Raw genomic sequence first — 20,880 nt, forward strand, 5'->3', positions numbered from 1 at the left:
TTTTTTAATAATTTTTGAAAGAAAAAAAATGTTTATTTCTTAGAAAAAGTTTCAAATGACAATTACAGAAAGAAAGAAAAAAACTGCACATCGTATAAAACCATTTTAAAGAAATCCCATCTGTAATAACCAACCAACCATGACAGAAGAAAAACATCACGCCGACTATTCAAACATCCAACCAAACACCCTCTCCAAACAAGAAACCCTCCAACACATCCTCGACTCCTACTCAGCATTATCATACGATACAACCAATTGGGTCGCCAATTTATCAAACTGTTCTTCCCTCTTATGGCATGCCTATCATTCGCTTAATACTCCTGTCAATTGGACTGGTTTTTATGTGAGATCGACCCCACAAGAATTGATATTGGGTCCATTTCAAGGAAAAGTCGCCTGTCAGACAATTAGATTCGGACATGGGGTATGTGGAACTGCTGCGGGTAAGAAAGAGACACAATTGGTGAAGAATGTTGAGGAGTTCCCCGGACATATTGCATGTGATGGGGAGACAAAGAGTGAGATTGTGGTTCCTATTGTGAAAGATGGAGAAGTTGTTGGGGTGTTAGATTTGGATTGTTTGATATTGAATGGATTTGATGAGGTTGATAAAGAGTATTTGGAGAAGTTATGTGAATTGATAGGTGATACTTGTGATTGGAGTAAATTGTAAGGATAATTAATGGAAAACATAATCTTAATTATACATGAGATAAAGAATATACTAATTATATATAGATAAGTAATATATATATAAAAATAAAAAGAATAGAGAGAAAAAGGGGACACACCATTGATATATAAAAAGATGGGGATAAACAAACAAGATGGAGTAAATTAGGAATGGTGAATCAAAGGGGAGGAAGTTATGTATCATAAGTCATTTCAGCTCATATAGTATATAAAACAAAAACCAAAAGGATATAACAAAACAAAACAATCATAAAACACACATATTTCTAGATTGGTAAGTAAGATATGGTACAAGGAATATTAATCAAGTGCTTTCTCAGCTTCAGCTCTTCTTTGTTCTTCTCTTTCTAAATTATGATATAATAATCCTTTTGCCTTTTCAACTGCATGAGCAGTTCCAGTAATTGTGAAAACACGTTCTGATTTCCCTTCAACTTCTTCAGAAATTCCAATTGATGCTCCACTTATTTTTCTAACTCCTTGAATTCTTGATCCATTCTTACCAATCAAAGCACCAACAATATCATTTGGGAATGAGATTGTGGTGGTAGTGGTTGAACCACTACCAGTACGTTCTGGAACACCACCGGCTGCACCACCTGAAGATCTTCTTCTACCACTTCCACCATTAGTTGAACCTCCATTATTATAAGAATGACCTCTTGGAACATAATAATTAGTATTTACAATCGACGAGAAATCTTCAATTAAACATCTTGAAATTATTCTTAAAGCATCATATAAATCATCAACAGTACCTTGTAATTCAACCAATCTTTCATTAGATCCAGGTAAGAAACTCTTAGAAGCAATCATAGAAATATTAAATTTTGATTGAATTTGTTGAATTCTAACTCCCTTTGCACCAATTAATGTCCCCATTTGAGTATTAGGAATCAATAATCTTAAAATAGTAGTTTCATTTTCAACACAAGGAGTGGCTGATAATTGTTTCAAAGGGAAGAAATTATATGTTTCAATAGTTGAATTACATAAAGCTTGAGCAAAATAACTTAAAGCTTTAGCACAATTATCTAATTTCCCAGAAACGGTTAAAATACGTTCATGAGATCCTGGTTGTAATCGTGAAATACCAGCTTTTGTATTAGTTTCCCCACGAATTGAATCAATCACTTGTCCATTTTGGCCAATTAAACAACCGGCTTCTTTGGCAGATACTAAAACTCTAAAATTTATTAAAGCATCAACATTTGATTTATCATGTAATGAAGGTAAATTGACAGATTGATCGGCAGCAGATGAAGAAGATGCGCCAGCAGCATCTTTTTCTGATTCTTCATGATCATTGTTATCAGTGGATGATGATTCTTCAGGATTTATTGGAGATTCCTCGGTCTTTTCTGATGGTTGTTGTTGTTGTTGTGATTCTTGTTGTTGTTGTTGTTGTTGAATAGCTTGTTGCTTTGATTCATTTTCAGAAGTGAAATTGGTGTCAAATAATGATTCAGTCATTGTAGTGATAGTTAGTTATATAGAATGAGTATGGATAATCTATTGGCTGTCGTTTGTTTGTTTTGTTAAAAGTTTTGGATGGATGTCTGGTTGGGTGTACAAAAAAGTTTTTAGGGGCAAGTTTGAATTGATGAGGTTTGTAGGAAGGAGGATGCGGATAGATGGCGGTGGGAGATGAGTTAGTGTGTAGTGTGATGTGTATCAAAGCTGGGTGTTAGTGATTTGTGTTCTGTAGAATTGATTGATTAGATCTCTGCAGTGGTTGTTGTTGTTGTTGATGATGATCTAAAGTGTATATAGACAACCATTTTTTTCATATTCAATCTTTCCTTCCCCCCTGTAAAAACATTTTTTCTCTCTTGTCATATTTTTTTTTTGTTTAGAAAAATTTTCTTTAGAAACAAAAGCGAGGTAGTGTAATAACCAAAGTCTATCTATATGCAGGTTGATACATGTCGCATAAATATCATGTCGTCATTGATAACTAAGACGACATTCTAGCTGCAAAAAAAAAAAAATTAGGCGACAACAACCCCTTAAAAATTAGAATAAGAAAATTTAGCAAACAAAAAAAACCAACCTCCCTTTTTTTCACAGCCAAAAACAAAAGCCGATTACACCGAATTTCTAATACAATTAATAATCGAACGGAATAGTTGGAATATTTGTTAAGGCTAAGTAGGCTAAGTATCCGTATATTTTTTATAAGTCACGAGAGATAAAGGTAGTGTTGTTCTTGTTTATTTTTGGCATATTTTTTTTTGCGCTCTTTCTAAGAGAAAGTTAATTTATTAATTGTCAACTATTAGAGAAGATGAATATACTACCTGGTTTCATTATTTATAAAGGAGGAGATATATGAGTAATTGATTGTTCTATATATTAGATGGAAGTTTAACCGTTATTGTATTTAAATACTTAAACTAAATAACTATTAAGATTATAGGGGGGTTATTGGGGGTTATGGGTAATTGCTATTTGTTCACATAAAAGAAAAGAATTGACTGAAAAAATGAATGACAGTTTTTATTTTCCAAATTAAAATTTCAAATTATTCACACAATTTTATTTAAGTTTCATTCCTTTTTTATTATTGGTCATTCTAAATGAATGATAAATGAGGGATGATGAGGGATATGTAAATGGAATTGACTGATGGTGATGGTTATAATTGATGATGATAATTGATAAGATTGGAAAACGTTTGATGTATTTTTTTTCTTCTTTCTTTTCTATAATTAGTAACATTGCTATCTAAGAATCAACCGTAATTGATAAACCCATTACATAATGATGAAATTTTGATCTCAACCGTTTTAGCCAACCACCCCTCATCTTTGAATCTTCGGAGTTGTCACTGTTCCTGGTATTGAGTAATGTACCCCGATTCAAAACTGGGAGGAGGTTGATAAGCCTTGATTTTAACGTAAACTGAGGTCGCGCGGATCATATCTGAAACTCCTTCACCTAGGGGTTCATACTCATAGGGTATCTACCAATTGGATTGAATGATTTAACAAAGGTTATTATCTTCTTCTAACAAATAAATATAGAAATTAAACAAAAAATACTCAATCTAATAAACGGGGATAAAACTAATAAACTATAGAAAACCAAACCAAACGTAATGATAAAAAGATTTATAAAACTCCAATATAATCTTTTGCACTAATTGTAGTATAACTACTTCTTCTAAACGGTGGTTGTTGTATCATATTACCACCACCAGAATTAGTACCAACCTCACTTCCACTTCTAATAGAAGGTCTAGCATTGTTACTCTTTCTAGGCTCCAACATATCTCCTCCAGTCTCTGTTTCTTCATCATCATTGTCATTATCATCATTATAATAATCTTCATCAGTCGGTTGTTCTTCATCTCCATGTAAATTATTATATAAATCTTCATGATTTATCATATCAGCAAATGAATAAAATTCAATCGTGGGTGAATTCCCATCATCAATAAATTTATTTCTTGAATGTTTAGTATTACCAGCAAAACTAAATGATCGTTTGGTTAATTTTGTCGAGATTGGCAATTGTGGTTGATGTTGTTGTGTAAAACTCTTAGTCAAGAAATGATGTCTCATATGACCTCCAGGTGCTGTAGCACGACGTTCAAGATCAAGATTATGATTATTACCATGACCACCCATTGTTGCGGCCGCACTTGTGGATAATGAAGTTGCCATTCTTGTTCGATGAGAATTATCCAAAGTTGATATCAATGTTTGTGAAATGATACTTCTTGCTCTTGGACGTGGTTGTTCTCTAAAACTACCACTATGATGAATATCACTACTACTACCAGGTTGTACTAGCGTTGATTCAATAGAGACGGGAGCGACAGAACCACCAGACGCCGGAACATGTTGCATTTTGTAATACAGTAGACCAGATGAAGCTAATGAAGCATTTGGAGACAAGGGAGAATGAGATTCATTAGCATCCATACTTGGTTCAGAAGACATATCTACATCAATATATCCTTCTTCATCATCTTCTTCATCACAAAAACAATTCAATTTAACTTGATCAAGGTTAATCTTGGGATTAGTTAATATCTCCGTGGTTGTATCCAAGATTGGACTAGTATAATTTTCTAAATTATAATGAGATGGAATTTCTGGATTGGTTAAGAATATCTTTTCATAATTATTCTCTAATGATCGTTCAAAAATATCACTTGAACTTGAAGTGGTTGAAATTATTGAATTACTTAAACTTGTAGGAGTGAAATTGGTGGGTTGTGAACATGGTGATAATGATAATTTATTCAATGCTCTCTTGACAAACTTATGACATTTATCATCGCTTTCTCCATGGTCAGTATTGGAATCATGATTTGATCTATGAAATGGTCGCATATGACTAGGTTTCTGTTTTGTAGTCAGATGTTTATGTTTATGTTTTTGTTTCTTCTGTTGTTGTTGTGACTTCAGCGTTGATGATGTCCCTACTTGTTCAGCACTTGAAGATGAGCTTGAATACAGACTATCTTCTATAATAAACTTCGCTCCTTCAACTTGGTGATGATGGTGGTGGGGATGGGGATGATTGTCCTGATTATGAGGATGATCTACCATTTCTGGATCTTCATTAATCTCTGTCATAGTTATATCGGTATATGTATGTTTTATCTAAGGTTTATTGATCTTACAATTGTTTCATTCAAAAAGGGTGTTAGTTGTTATTTTATACTGTTGTTATTGTTATACTTTCTTTGTTATGCTTAGGGGGTAGTTGGGATCTTAAAAGGAAAGGATTGAAATAATGTTTTAAAGAAATTAATTAAATATAAAAACAATTAAAATAAATAAAAAAAAAAATTGTAAAGAAAATTGATTTAAGTTAAATATAAAAAATCACCAAATGGAAAAATTCAAATTTCTGTTTCTCTTTATATTTAAATAAAATGTTTTTATAAGGGAAGGAAAGGATCACTGTATATCTTTGGAACTTTATATTAATAACTGACAGAGTGACAAATATGTTTTGTGTTTTTTTGGTCATTTGAAAATATAAAAAATGAATGATTATTTTTTCTTTTTTAGTTTCCTGTTTTTTTTTGTGTACGTTTTTTATTTTTTTATTATTTTTTTTTTTTTAATTTTGGAACTGCAAAAAAAAAAAAAAAAAACTTTTCCAATATGTATGACCTTTTTTTTTATTTTTTTTAAGAAATTTTTAATTTTTTTGCGTCCAATATTTGATTCATAATAGTTTCAAAGCTTTTTTTGGGTTCAATTTACAACACCCACCATTCCAGTACAACGAGCAAATTAAGGTCACACTTTACAACTTGTGATATCCAAATTATGGGGTATTTCTTCTATCATCAATACCTTTTTTGTATATGGAATTGCAATTCCATCTTTTCTACTTGGTTATGATTACTTTCAGGTATAGGAATAACGGAATACTCCCGAGAATTCCAAAAATAATATAATAAAATATTATTCGTTTAACTTAAGTTTTATGTACAGAAAAGAAAAAAAATAAATTATCGATTTATCACACACTCAATCAAGAAACTTAATAGAAGAAAAACTTTTTCCCCACTTACAATTTATTAAACCAGCAAAACATTCAAGTGTATACCGTACACCCCCCCTAATTATGCATATTAAGATTTTTGCATCTGAGGATAATTAAACTTATAAAAAGGCTAAGTTCCATGTTAATTTTCACGAGTATTCTTATCAACGTATTGAAATTAAGCTTGTCGATAAGTTATTTCTCTAGATCGAAGTAGCCGTGGGTGTAATCTCATAGAATGATGTAATCTATCTGTCATCAATGACCCAACATTAGTTAAGGTTGCAAAAGCTACGCATACTTTTTTTTATTTTCCACACCAGTTTGAAGAATAGTAATCATTCCAAAAAAAATATTCGGTAAAAGATTTTATTTTTTTTTTGGATTGAATTGTTGTATCCCTGTTCCAAACTTTGTATTGTTTTATGCAAAATCGGTTAATGCAGAGAATGTTCTAAAATAATTATTAAAAGAAAAATAATAATGTCACAAAACTGGATTGTATATTATTGAATGATTAAATGAACTTAGTATTAAAAAATAAGCATCGCCAATAATATTGGGATAAAAAATAAAATAAGATTTTATTTTTATTTTTAAACTGGGGCGAGAAATAACACCACAAGTCAAGTCACCTTACTTTCCACACCATTCTTCTAATTAAAATATTACAACACCACTTGGAACAAGAAACAATAAGAATAAATGACTCTCCTCTACACACACTCATTATTTTTGCAACATCATCATACTGTACACGGACTACTAGCTTCCATCACCTTTTATGCCATTTGATAGGCACTTTATTTCGATCCAAACCATTGCATTAACAAACCCAGTGGTCGTACTCCAGATCTGAGATTTTGTCATTATTAACGTTCAAGAGACAGAGAGACACGTTGCAAGTAATATTAAAAGAGAGGAGACGTATCTGTCACCCTTTATCGTATGCATATCCTCACGCTATCGCACATGTTTACTCTTGGGGTATTTTGATCAGAAACTATAAGGGGTAAGAGATACACATCGCAACCAACAGCACCCGGCAATCATTCATTTCAATAAGTCCGTGCGAGAGAGAGAGANAGAATGATTCATAACCCAACCAATGGCAAAGTCACAGATTTCGGTTTTATTTCTGGACCTCACCCCATTTTATTTTCTTTTTTTCTGTATTTTGCAATCATTACATGAAACAATGATATACATCACCATACAATACACATATTTTAGGGTAATTGATAACGTCATTTAAAGTTACTTAAGTTGTAACTTTAAAAAGTTATTTATTTTGAATTCTAATTTTAAATTATTTTGTTTGATGAATTATTTTTTAAATGGATAAGAAAATAATTTATTATTTTATGTAATCTTAGGAATCAAGAAAATAAATTTATAAGGATCTTTACAAATAAAAAATCCCTCAACCATTTCCAATCGGTGAGACTGTCTGTTGATAAATATCAACTTCCATAATGAGATTCTTTATATTAAAATTACCCAAGAAACAAGGAGGCTGTGTTAAAGTTATTTATATAACCCCTGGCCTTATTGATCACTAAAATATAAATCTAATTCAATTATCCGCCTTTTCCACTCTGACATAAAATAGATGATCTCAACGGTCACTGGGTTAATGCAAAAAAGGAAAGTGCTTATTGGATAGGAATAAATCCGGCTAATCAACTTCCTTATAAGCCTTTAATACACGAGGCACTATACCCACTGTGGTTAACCTGTCATATAGCTGTTGTAATTAGTCTCTATCATATATTGCTTCCCATTCTCTCTGATATTAATAATGTACCGGTCCTTCCTATAATTTCCTCTACAAACTTTTCTTAGTCATCTGGAATGCGATTCATACGGCGATAAACAGCTGATGATTTACGATCTTTCATTGAACAATAAGTTGATAACGCAAAACCAAGTTTCCAGAAGCTGTCTCCAGCATGCTCCTCAAATTACGTCATTGTTTTCCCGAAAAAAAAGTTTGCGCGTTTGGTTATTTACGATACTGTTACAATATTTCTGATTTTTAAAGGATCACATCTCTCGGCTAGAGTAACCCACACCATTCATAAACAATCAACAAACTGGATCATCTACCGCTTCTAATGTGACATGTCCTCACTATCCCAATTTAGGGAGGTTTCAATCATACTGATGATGGTTCCTTGGAACACTAAGGAGACGTATTTTTTTGGGTAGGTCATGATTTCCCTAATTCTGAAACAATACCCTCAAAAAATGTAACCGTGTCCATGCCACCCCCCCTTGATCAAATGATTTTTTCTTGGGAAAGATCAAACATCCCCCCCCAAGGCTGATGTTTATCTATATATTGACATAATGATTACTCCACTTCCGATTACGCCCTTCCGGTTCCGTCATTTCAATAAATTAGATAATGCTTTAATACACCTCCAGATGCTTGTTGATGTGTGTAGATTACTTAACAGGAAATAATGTCGCGTCAAATCAACTTAAAAAATAAATGTCGCCTGTTTAAAAATTCCACTTTGGTTGTGTCGCATTTTGTTGAATCAAAGATCATCATCAAAAAGAACCCTTCTCCCAAAGCACACGCTGTTAACTTAGATGTGTGTAACAAACAGAAATGAATATTACAACAAATATCAATGAAACGGTACCCATTCCATCAGAAGTCCTTGAATTACATTCATTTCTTAATCGTAGTTGGATAATTGAAATATCAACCTGTATAATAATCTTAACCCTTTCATTATCATCAATAATTATAGCTAGTTATACAACATTAGCAAAACCTCGAAATGCATTAGATCCAAGAATAGATAAAGATACTAATCCCAATTATGATCCTACTGATATGGATAATTGTCGATTTTATATTATGAATAAATTAGATTTATTAATTTATGATCAAATTTCTTTAAGTATGGTAATTTGTATGCCATTTATTGGAAGTGGAATGTTGATTTTATTATATTTTTTGCTTAGGAATTTTGAAGATTTGAATTATTGGTTAAATTGGTATATTTTAAGTATAAGTCCCATGATGATTTATTTTAGTTTATCAAGTATATTTGTATTGACGGTTAGGAAATTAAGTCATAGTTTATTTGGTAAGAATTCTTTGAAATTTATGAAAAGATATCGAATTTGTGTAATTGAAGATCAAGATGATTATCCATTGGGTCAATTAGAGTTCTTGCATGATGAAATTAAACCAAAAGATCGGAATCAATTTAAGAAATATGTTCAACTGGAAAACTTGACAATTCTTGAACCAACCTCAATTGAATTAATTCCAGATACTTATAATACCAATTGGATAATAGATTCCAAATTCTTAATATTATTCCCCATAAGTTTATTAATAACCGGAATATTCTATTATTTCCCCAACAATCCTTTCATATTGAATTTCTTAAGTTTAAATTACATCGTATCATCCATAAGTCAATTACGATTAAATCGATTCAAATTAGCATTCTTATTATTATTAGGATTATTCGTCTATGATATTTATTTTGTATTTGGAACCGAAATTATGGAATCAGTAGCTACACAAATTACAATCCCTATTAAACTATTAATCCCGAGATTTGATTCAACATTTAGTATTTTAGGATTAGGTGATATTATAATTCCGGGAACTTTAATTAGTTTATGTCTTAGATTTGATTTATATAATTATCATAAATCAAACCCTGGGTTGGCTTTTCATCATTTAAATTCATTCCCAAAACCATATTTCATAATTAGTAATATTAGCTATGCCATAGGATTGATTATAACATTGATTGTACTTAATGTATTCAAAGCGGGTCAACCAGCTTTATTATATCTTGTACCAAGTTTATTAGTTGGAATTATAGGTACAAGTATTAAACGAAAAGAATTTACTCAACTTTGGCAATTCACGGAAGATATTTCCGAATTCATTCCTGACAAGAAGGAAAAAGAACCACGAGATTTCAACCTTAATGAGGATGATGATAACGAAGATGAAGACGACGAGGATGACGAATTTCAAGTTGATGAAAATGAAATTGAACAATTGGATGAAATGGACGATTGGATTGATAGGGTTGAACTTAAACGAAAAGAATTTGGCAGTGATTTCGATACTGATATTGATGATTTCATTCATGATAATTTATATAATGAAGAAGACGATGATACGTTTGTCATTGCTGGTGCAAGTACAGCAGAGTACCCTGAGGAGCATGATGATGATGATGGTGAAGATGAAGATGATTCAATTGTTAGAATATTGGTGAATGATTTACGAAGCGAACCTAAAGAATGGTATTCAGAAGAAGAACATGAAGATGGAGTGTAGAATATTATTATTTCTTCGGATTTATAGAGATTGCAAGTTGTACTCGATTTTTATAGTTAGTTTTAACTGGGGATATATATAAATGATTGAACTTAAAGTCAAGAAATTTCACTGCGCAGATTTAACAGTTCTTTGATTAGCACATATTTTCTGGAATTTCAAAACATATTTTAAGTTCCAATCTTACTTACCCTCCTTCTTTCCTACTTTCTGTTTCGTTATCCCGGGAGTTGCCTTCATTCCTTAGGGTCTCGCGAGCCTTCTCGTCCGGTGCCTTTCGATTCTCAGCTTGTTTCCTGTTTCCCTGCAATTGGAAGCCTGAATAACTCGACCTGTTTCCATTCTCGACTTTCACCTGCCGAGCAGCACCAACGAACAATGCATTGGATATTTGTTGCTTTCTGGTTCTTGCGATGGATATTGGATATTCTCTGGTTCTTGCGATGGATATATCCCTCTTCTTGAGGTTTCCTCTTCAGATCAGACCTGGTCATCACAATTATTAGTAGTGAGTATGGACGGAGACGGCATTATTGATAATAAACCTTGATTGGTCATTCTCTGTGATAAACGATGTTGGAACAGCTGGGGTTTCTTATTGTTAATAAGACTGAACTATTCTGGCCCTCTCTTGTGTTAGCAAATAGTAGTCAATAAAAAGTTAAGAAATATTTGGCAGCATTTTCATGAAACAGGACTTTTTGGTTGCAAAAAAACATAATAGAAGGGTACATACATAGTGCTGCAATCATCCATAAAAATATTACCAATTTGATGTTTGTAAAGTTCACATGTTATTAATTAAAGTTGCATATGTAAACTCATGAGTAAGATCACAGATATTCTATACTTTGGTTTTTGTTGATTAATGGAGTATGTTTGCATGGCGGTGTTCCGGAAGGAGGGTCCCTATGTAACCTGATACATTGTGTGTGTAGCTTCTGAAGATCTCTGATCCGTTGGATGCTTGCCTGGTTTCCTAATTTTCTCAAGAAATAATAATTGTGAATCTCTCTCCTTTTGAGGTTATTTGGATCGAGGACTAACTAACTATGTTTATAGACTCAATATTTTATTATCGAAATCGATTCATTACGATATTGAGTATAACTTGACGAGCACGTGACGTTGTAACTGTCAAACATAAAGTAATTCTGGTAAGAACAACACTCACGGTTCCTACAACAGTATCGAGATCAAGTTAATCTTTATCTTATCTCTTTCTACTTCCCCATAAAATCTAAAGGTTGCAAAATAAAATTGGTTGATATGCTTATCTATTTATTTGGTAGTAAAGTAAACAACAACAATGAATCACGAGATTACATTTTTCATTGTTTATGTACGAGAAAGAAAGAAGTGGCGTTTAATCTTTCATAGAAATTACATACACAACAAGCATAAGGCCCAATCTAATCTACATAACCTTACCTAATAGAACGGCCTCACCTATTCAGGTTAATCTATAAGAAAAGTAATTCAATTAATTAATCGGATCTGCCCACCATGATCCCCTCCTCCTCCTCCACTTATCCCCACTGTTAATTAATAATTATTTTTGCCGTGTAAATTCTTATTTTTTTTTTTATTTGTTTTAACTAACTGTGGGGAGAGAAAAGTGGAAAAGCGAAATTGCGCGAATCACCCTGAACCATTTCAATGGATTTATGATCATTCAGTCATCCAGTTATCACTTATCACCAAAAAATACATCAATTTATAGAACAAGTCAACTGATTTTCTTGGGTATATTAATACCCGAAGGTTTAACGTAAGTAACTGCCTTTTCTTCTTATCAACGTGCTTGTTTAATTTCTCATAACTTAGGAATCTTCTACTACAGATAAGAGTCTCTCTCTCTCTCGAGGGAAGAGATACCGAGTATTTGCTTCAATAGATAAGCCCATAAGCCCATATTTCCATACACACTCAAACACAATAGTTAAATGCCGCCGTCCCCTTTTTTTTTGCCTTGTGTGGGAATATTTGCGAAAGGTGAAATTTCAATTGTGTAAAAATGAAATTAGTTAATTGTATATCATTCTATTCTATGCAGCAGAAAAAATTAAATTAGTTTAATGCTTTCAAAAAGTTTAAAAAAATAATTTATTTTTTTATGTGGAATTTTGCAGTAGTTGTGGAAAATTACCACTTGATTTTTCCGAAAGACTTTTCTATTGCCTCATTATTAATTCAATTAATTAATTTATTGATACTTGCAATAAAAAAAAAAAAATAAAGTTAATGTGCCACCCCATTTTTAATTAATTTAAATTATACCACACATACACATAACAATTTTTTTTATTAGAGAGAGGGGGGTTTTCAGTTCTTCGATTTTCGTTTAAATGTTTTCTTTAATATTTATAGAGAAATAAATATATATAAATAATTAAAATATCATTTTTTTTGAAATTTCCTGATTTATAATTTCCCAACCCCTAACTTTTAATATTAATCATTTCATCTTTAATTTAATTTAATTTCATTTCTTTAATTCACATCAGTCCACTGATAGTCATATAATAACACCCCATATTCAACTATGAAAAGAGCTTCATCTTCAATAGATTCATGTTCAACAAGATCTACCAAAAAACTAAGATTAACAATGACACCAACCAATGAATCCTCTCTATCTTCATCAGATGGAATACCAAATAGAATGAGTGTGAAACAACCAATCTCATATATCTATCATAACAACCCACCCAAACAAATCATCAACAATAACAATTCTGGTAATTGTTTTAATGGTGTTTGTACTCCAACTTGTTATTTTAAAGATAATATTCCAATATTACCTTCACAAGGAATACTACCTAATAAATATTTATTTGAAGATGATGAAGAACAAGAAGATGATGATGATGTGGATGAATATGAATATGATGATGAAGATATATCTTATTATAAAGCATCTATGAATCAAGATTTATTAAGAATAGATCAATTAATATTAATGAATTAAACACAAGCTATGCCAAGGAAACACAACACAGCAACAACAACATATAACTTCAACTGGTTTGAAGATGATAATTAGGAACAACAGATCCTTTCCAACAAGATATATATACTATACTGTATGTTTATATAATTTTATGTTTATTATGAAAGTATGAAATTTGGAGGGTCTATTTAATGTACATTAACTTATATTTATATTTAATTACTTTGTGTCACATTTGTAGGTCATCAGCCCTAGCTGTAGAATACTGAGATATGACATCGTAGTACTCCAATAATTTGAACACTCACATCTCTTATTATCATTCTTACTATTCTATCTATGCCCGGGGCCCCTCTCGTAATCAATTATTTGACTAAGCCCGAGTTGCAACAATTGGAAACCCCAATATGACCGAGTACGTGTACCAACCAATTTTTGGTTACTTTTCAGTTTCAATTTTTCAGAGGTTTTTCTTTCACAACAAAACCCATCAACCAAATTCTTTAATCAACCCCCACCCCCCCTTTACTACCCTATTGACCAGTTAATCACATGTCAGCATCAAGTGCGACTACTAACGTCTACGGCGGAGACGAAATCAATGCTATCGTATTAGACGCCGGTTCATACAACACCCGAATCGGATATGCAGGAGATGATTTCCCCAAAATAACAACACCATCATATTATGCCCAAGTTGGAAACAATAAACGTATCTTTGGAGATGATATCAATGTCCCTCGAGAGAATTGTGAAATCAAACCCATCCTTAAAGATTCATTAATTATTGATTGGGATGCTGCTATTGATCAATATACTCATTATTTCCAACAATTAAAAATCGAATATCGAGAACAACCAATCATAATCACCGAACCTATTTGGAGTGAATTTGGATATAGGAAACAATTAATTGAAACGATGTTTGAGAATTTTGAATTTGCCGGGATTTTTTTAGCGAAATCGCCAACTTGTGTTTCATTCCAACAGGGGAGACCTAATTGTCTTGTTATTGATATTGGTCATGATAGTATTAGTGTTACGCCTGTGATTGATGGGATTTGTCTTTTGAAGAATTCAATGAGGACTAATTATAGTGGGAAGTTTTTAGATGATCAAATTGAAGATTTTGTTAATGCAAAGGAGATTATTGTGGAACCTACTTTTAAAATAAAATCAAAAGTGCCTACAGTATATCCTAATCCGGCTAATTATAAACTTAGAGATATAAATTTGAAATTAACTGATTCATATATGAATTATCAAAAGATGAGAATATGGCATGAATTTAAAGAAACTGTTTTAGAAGTCCCTGAAAGGAAACTATCTCAAGCCCAGCAAAAAGATCAAACTTCAACAGGTCCATCTATAACTGAATTCTATTCTCAAGATAGTCATAAGCGATTATTTGAATTCCCAACAGGACAATCCATAACCCTAGGAATTGAAAGATTTCAATTTGCAGAATCAATCTTTGATCCAACAATTTATAAATTCAATAATAAATCAAAAGCATATCCTCCAAATAATGGTGAAATAGAAATAAAAACAAGTTATGGAGAATATAGACCTCTCAAGAGAATACGTAAGGCAGAATCAACTCAATCTACTCCTGCACCTGATGGAACTGAACAACAACAACCCGTAATAAAAGATCAAGTTAGGGGATTATCACAATTGATTACACATACTTTATCAACTATAGATATTGATTTACGAGCATCTGTTGCCCATAATATAATTGTGACTGGTGGTGTGTCTATTATACCACAATTGACTGAACGATTATATAATGAATTATCTAATAATAACCCAGGTTTGAAGATTAGATTACATGCTGTTGGGAATACCAGTGAAAGAATTAATCAAGGATGGATTGGTGCTAGTGTATTGGCTTCATTGGGGACATTCCATCAAATGTGGGTGACTAAGGAAGAATATGAAGAAGCTGGAGTTGAAAGAATCTTAAATCAAAGATTTAGATAGAATAATTATAGTTTTATAATTTGTATAATTAAAATAAGTGGGATAATTGATTTGCTATGAAAAATTATTATTTTTTGAATTAAACAACCAACGTTTTTTTTTTATTTCTTTTCTATTCGTTTTTGAGAAACTTTTTTATTTCTTTACAAAAATAATAGAACGTTACATACACATTTATACATTTAACAGAAAAACGTATGCGTTTTTTTTTTTTTTTTTAATGTGGGAATTTTTCATAATATTGAGTTTATCTTACTTGTTCAGCCATTTACATAATTATTTTCCAGCAAAAAATTAAATAAAATGTGTTAAAAATTTAAAATAATATAACCCCTACACATTTTTTAATTTCTTTAGAAAAAGTTATTTAATATAAATGTAACCCAAAATTGCCCAAATAACTCCTAAAAACTATTTTTCCTACTTTTTTTTCTTTTTCCTTTCTTCTCTTTAGCAATCCAATTAATCCAATTAATCAATTGATAATAAATATGAGTTCCAATGACAATGACAGAGCCTTAATTAAAGGTGCCCTTGATCTTGATCCTTGGTTAGAACCATTTCAACAAGGTTTAATCTACCGTCAAAAAGAATTCAGGAAATGGTATAATCAATTGAATGAATCTGAAGGTTCTCTTTTGAAATTTAGTGATTCTTATAAGACTTATGGTTTACATGCTAATCAACAAACTAAAGAAATTACTTGTACTCAATATATTCCAGAAGTTGAAGAAGTTAGTCTTGTTGGTGAATTTAATGATTGGAATGTTGAATCTCATAAATTAGCTAAAGTTAACAATTTCGGTCTTTGGTCAATTACAATTCCACCAATTAATGGTCAATTTGCCATTCCTCATGATTCTAAATATAAGATTGCTATGAAATTACCAAATGGTGAACGTATCTATAGATTAGATCCTTGGGCTCAAAGAGCTACCAATACCAAACAAGAAGTTTTGTATCAAGGTAGATTCTGGAATCCACCAACTTCTTATCAATTCAAGAATCAAAGACCAAAGATTCATCGTCCTCAAGGTATTAGAATTTATGAAGCTCATATTGGTATTTCTACTCCAGAACCAACTATTGGATCTTATAAGAATTTCACGCAAAATATCTTACCCAAGATTCATCAATTAGGTTATAATACTATTCAATTGATGGCTATTATGGAACATGCTTATTATGCTTCTTTTGGTTATCAAATCACCAGTTTTTTTGCTATTTCTTCAAGATTTGGTACTCCTGAAGATTTGAAAGAATTGATTGATACTGCTCATGGATTAGGTATTAGAGTTTTGTTAGATGTTGTTCATTCTCATTCTTCTAAGAATGTTGAAGATGGTTTAAATATGTTTAATGGTACTGATCATTATTTATTCCATGGTGGTCCAAAGGGTAATCATGATTTATGGGATTCAAGATTATTTAATTATGCTAATCATGAAACTTTAAGATTTTTATTATCTAATTTGAAATTCTTTATTGATGTTTATCAATTTGATGGGTTCAGATTTGATGGTGTTACTAGTATGCTTTATAAACATCATGGTTTAAGTTTTGGTTTCAGTGGTGATTATAATGAATATTTCAATCCTGATTGGGTTGAAACTGAAGCTATTACTTATTTAATGTTAGCTCATAAAATGATGGAAGAATTAGGTCAACAACAAAATATTGAATTAACTTCAATTGCTGAAGATGTTAGTGGTATGCCAACTCTTTGTTTACCTATTAGTCAAGGTGGTATTGGTTTTGATTATAGATTATCAATGGCTATTCCAGATATGTGGATTAAAATCTTGAAACATTTATCCGACGATCAATGGGATTTACATAATATTGTTCATACTTTAACCAACAGACGTCATGGTGAAAAATGTATTTCTTATTGTGAATCTCATGATCAAGCTTTAGTTGGTGACAAAACAATTGCTTTCTGGTTAATGGATAAAGAAATGTATACTCATATGTCTACTTTATCTCCTTTAACTCCAATCATTGATAGAGGTCTTTCATTACATAAAATGATTAGATTAATAACTTTTGGATTAGGTGGTGAAGGTTATCTTAACTTCGAAGGTAATGAATTTGGTCATCCAGAATGGTTAGATTTCCCAAGAGAAGGTAATGGAGAATCTTATCATTATGCAAGAAGACAATTCAATTTAATTGATGATGAATTATTACGTTATAAATTCTTATTTAAATTTGATTCTGCAATGCAAGCTGTTGATGAAAATTATGGTGTTTTAGATACTCCACAAGCTTACGTTTCATTAAAACATGAATCAGATAAAGTTTTGGTATTTGAAAGAAATGGATTAGTATTTGTTTTCAACTTCCATCCAACTCAATCTTATCCAGATTATAAGATTGGTGTTGATGTTGCTGGTACTTATGAAGTTGTTCTTAATTCTGATCGTGAAGAATTTGGTGGTCATTCTAGAATTCAAGAAGTTAATGAAAAGGGTCAACCACAACAATATTTCACTAATGATGATGGCTGGAACCATAGACGTAATTCTATGATGGTTTACATTCCATGTAGAACTGCTATTGTTTTACAACTTTCTAATAAGGTTAAAAAATAGATTTTATAACCTTGTCGCTTTAGTTTAGTTCCTTTTTAGACTCTCTTTATATGTAAATTATTACTCCTACAAAATTCGCGTGTTGTTCAATGTATTAAAAGCAAATCAATAAAATATACAATAAGAAAACCGTATATAATAATGTATGATAAAATCACTCTCTCAATCAATTACGAACTGTTAATGTACCATTTCTATCATAAATTCCTCTGTTTCTAATATAAGGATCTAACTTAATATAATTATCACTTAATTCAGTAGCCAATTGAATCTTATCTTTCAAATACATCTCGGAAACATCAGGATTAACTGATTCTACCCATCTTTTCGTAGTTTCAAAGAATCTCAAAAACTATTCAACCCGTTCTCTTTTCAATTGTCTAAATATCTCATCCTTGCGTTTCATAGGCTGGTCATCAAATTCTTCAGGTGGTGTATAATGTCCCCTTTCAGTATCTTCTCCGCCGAGATAATCAGGAATATAAACCGGATCAATAAATCTTGTCAACTCATCAAATTCATTAGTGAAATGAATCTTGGCAGCAACATAAGGATCTAACCAATGTTTAATGATATTCCACATACACTTGAAAAGATCCATCGGGCACAATGAATCAAAATAGAACCTAAACTTTCAGGATAATGAGCCTCTAAACATTCAGCCAAGAATTTAACCGTGACATAATCAGCATTTAACAATGAAAATCCCGTCATGTCAAATAATATAGTCACGGTATCAAATGATTCACTAACTTCTCTTAAAAATAATCTTATCCATTCAACAGTAAGTAAAACAAATCTCTTATTAGCATTATTTGAGGAATCAGTAATGATGAGGATCATACTTAGCTAGACAAGGTATGAGAAATGGAGTTTGATGATTTGGATGGGTATAGACAGTAATGCTGTTGGTAGATGAAATTGGCAGCCAAACTTTAGTTTCAGTACTTGGAGACAGAAATTCAAAATCACAGAAACTAGTAACAGCAGTATAGTATCTTTCCAATGGAAACCCGAAGTCTTCATCACTTTCAGATGACATACTTGAGTCTGACTCCTCTGAGGACTCATCAATACTATAATCAGCAAAATACTTATAATTATGAGCGTAAGTGTCCTATAGGTCCTTAATTGGACCTTCAATTGGACGATATATTTCCTTAGATGATTCTGAATGGATCTGGGCCATTCTTTTTGAATTTGGAGGTGGAGTTTCATCATGATGTCTATGACTCTTCGTATGTCCAAGCATCACCCTTTTTTTCGAAATACTAGACTGACTAGCTTTTGAAGAAGCCAGAGATCCATTCGTAGTCACTCTGGTTATGGGTAATTCCCCATTTCTTTCATTTCATCCACTACTGGCAATGAAACTTTGCTTATATCTAAGATCTTGGTTATCTATTTCAAGATAATATCCGAAATATCTTAATAAATAAGCCCAAAATTGTTTGAAAAGGATTTCTTGTTCGGCATTTTGTGCTTGTATCCTTCCCGGACGGTATATTACTTGTTTATTCGACATGATATCTTAATTATTCGTCGATATTCGTTGGTATTAGCGTTGCTCTTTCTATTCTGGAGACGGTATGGAATCGAGGTGAAAGGGTAGAAGGTGGTCTATTTAAAAGCTTAATTCACTATTGGAAAACAAGTGAGTTATACTTCTACGTGATAGAATACGAAACTTGAACTATATGGTATATCTATAAGGGGTATTTGTTAATAATTATTCGTACGAGTAATTCGTAGGAAATCGAAGAATTATAATTAAGATTATGGTGGCGAAATTTGGAACCCCCCATACTACCTTTTAGCTTGACAAGCTAACTTATGGAAAGATCTTCACAACCTGAGAATAGTAAATATTATAAGCATAGTGATGTAAGTCCTCCTCATTGGAGTAAAATACGATGAAACTATTTCATTTTCCTATCTGCGTTTTTTAACTACATACTACATAGTTGATTTAGAACCATAGAGATGTTGTAAACTGCCGGAATTTGTCTTGTCAATTCCCCTCCGCCCCAAGTTATCACAGGCTATGTTTAAGCTTACGTCTGGCTCAATCCTGGAAAGTTAAAGGGGATCCTGTAAGAGTAACCCTATACCACAGCAATAAAAAATAAATGGAAAAATTGAAGAATTAATCCTGAAACAAAAGAAACCCAATAGAATTATCTTTTTCCTTCCAGTTTAATCAAATCGCCTGACAAACAACCAATCAAAATACTTCAAAACTTCAATCAAATTGCACCATAATTACTTTGTTTATTTATTTATAAAGTTTCAATGAAAATATATTTACGAACCACCAGTACAACTATTGAAATAAGATTTGCGTTTAAATCTAACTTAATTAAGGGTTTCTTTTGTCCATTAATAATAGAACATAAAACGGTGCTACACAGTTTTATCAAACCCTATTGTTGCAACAGCCTTTCGTAAAATTATTTTCTTCGAGCTTCAAGCTTTTTAATGGATTACTGTAAACTGTATGTGTCGCAATGCTTACCCCTCCAACTTTACTCAATTATACCTCGGTTAGAAGTCTTTAAAGTACTACATTGGTGAGGGTCTCTCTGGTACCTATCACTAGGGTCTGTGATGATCTAGCCAATACGCTCCTTTGATGTTTGTCCCCAAGCATCTAGTTCTTCCAAGACATATTGGAACATATACTTACAAGCCCGGCTGTAACTAGTACGCGATTACATATAAGTAGCTGGCCGAATATCCAAAAGCGCAATATTCCTTTCTGTGTAGAATAAACGTAAAACATTAACTACTTATAAAGATACAATTAT

The 20,880-nt window shown here is 31.8% G+C and overlaps 8 protein-coding genes across 8 annotated transcripts; 5 read left to right on the forward strand and 3 right to left on the reverse strand. All coding sequences in view use genetic code 12, as the record gives it.

Annotated features, from left to right (window-relative positions):
- Positions 1-139: 139 nt before the first annotated feature.
- On the forward strand, positions 140-676 carry J8A68_004575 (L-methionine (R)-S-oxide reductase; the record flags this gene model as incomplete). The annotated part of the gene is made up of 1 exon (XM_049408549.1): positions 140-676. One exon carries the CDS (start codon positions 140-142, stop codon positions 674-676), a length of 537 nt encoding a protein of 178 aa, XP_049262141.1.
- A 320-nt stretch (positions 677-996) lies between these two features.
- On the reverse strand, positions 997-2,169 carry J8A68_004576 (uncharacterized protein; the record flags this gene model as incomplete). The annotated part of the gene is made up of 1 exon (XM_049408550.1): positions 997-2,169. One exon carries the CDS (start codon positions 2,167-2,169, stop codon positions 997-999), a length of 1,173 nt encoding a protein of 390 aa, XP_049262142.1.
- Positions 2,170-3,809: 1,640 nt separating this feature from the next.
- J8A68_004577 (uncharacterized protein) lies at positions 3,810-5,285 on the reverse strand (the record flags this gene model as incomplete). The annotated part of the gene is made up of 1 exon (XM_049408551.1): positions 3,810-5,285. The coding sequence occupies one exon, from the start codon at positions 5,283-5,285 to the stop codon at positions 3,810-3,812; it is 1,476 nt and encodes a 491-aa protein (XP_049262143.1).
- Positions 5,286-8,830: 3,545 nt separating this feature from the next.
- Positions 8,831-10,540, forward strand: J8A68_004578 (uncharacterized protein; the record flags this gene model as incomplete). Its single annotated transcript, XM_049408552.1, has 1 exon — positions 8,831-10,540. The coding sequence occupies one exon, from the start codon at positions 8,831-8,833 to the stop codon at positions 10,538-10,540; it is 1,710 nt and encodes a 569-aa protein (XP_049262144.1).
- A 2,545-nt stretch (positions 10,541-13,085) lies between these two features.
- J8A68_004579 (uncharacterized protein) lies at positions 13,086-13,511 on the forward strand (the record flags this gene model as incomplete). The annotated part of the gene is made up of 1 exon (XM_049408553.1): positions 13,086-13,511. The coding sequence occupies one exon, from the start codon at positions 13,086-13,088 to the stop codon at positions 13,509-13,511; it is 426 nt and encodes a 141-aa protein (XP_049262145.1).
- Positions 13,512-14,045: 534 nt separating this feature from the next.
- Positions 14,046-15,479, forward strand: ARP4 (Arp4p; the record flags this gene model as incomplete). Its single annotated transcript, XM_049408554.1, has 1 exon — positions 14,046-15,479. The coding sequence occupies one exon, from the start codon at positions 14,046-14,048 to the stop codon at positions 15,477-15,479; it is 1,434 nt and encodes a 477-aa protein (XP_049262146.1).
- Positions 15,480-15,970: 491 nt separating this feature from the next.
- GLC3 (1,4-alpha-glucan branching enzyme) lies at positions 15,971-18,073 on the forward strand (the record flags this gene model as incomplete). Its single annotated transcript, XM_049408555.1, has 1 exon — positions 15,971-18,073. The coding sequence occupies one exon, from the start codon at positions 15,971-15,973 to the stop codon at positions 18,071-18,073; it is 2,103 nt and encodes a 700-aa protein (XP_049262147.1).
- Positions 18,074-18,425: 352 nt separating this feature from the next.
- J8A68_004582 (CRAL-TRIO domain-containing protein) lies at positions 18,426-20,052 on the reverse strand (the record flags this gene model as incomplete). Its single annotated transcript, XM_049408556.1, has 4 exons — positions 18,426-18,608; positions 18,659-18,872; positions 18,919-19,190; positions 20,050-20,052. The coding sequence occupies 4 exons, from the start codon at positions 20,050-20,052 to the stop codon at positions 18,426-18,428; spliced, it is 672 nt and encodes a 223-aa protein (XP_049262148.1).
- Positions 20,053-20,880: the final 828 nt, after the last annotated feature.

This window comes from Hemisphaericaspora subhashii (assembly GCF_019202705.1).
Source record: "Hemisphaericaspora subhashii strain CBS 10753 chromosome Unknown scaffold128, whole genome shotgun sequence".
In the NCBI taxonomy this organism is placed as follows: Eukaryota; Fungi; Ascomycota; class Pichiomycetes; order Serinales; family Debaryomycetaceae; genus Hemisphaericaspora; species Hemisphaericaspora subhashii.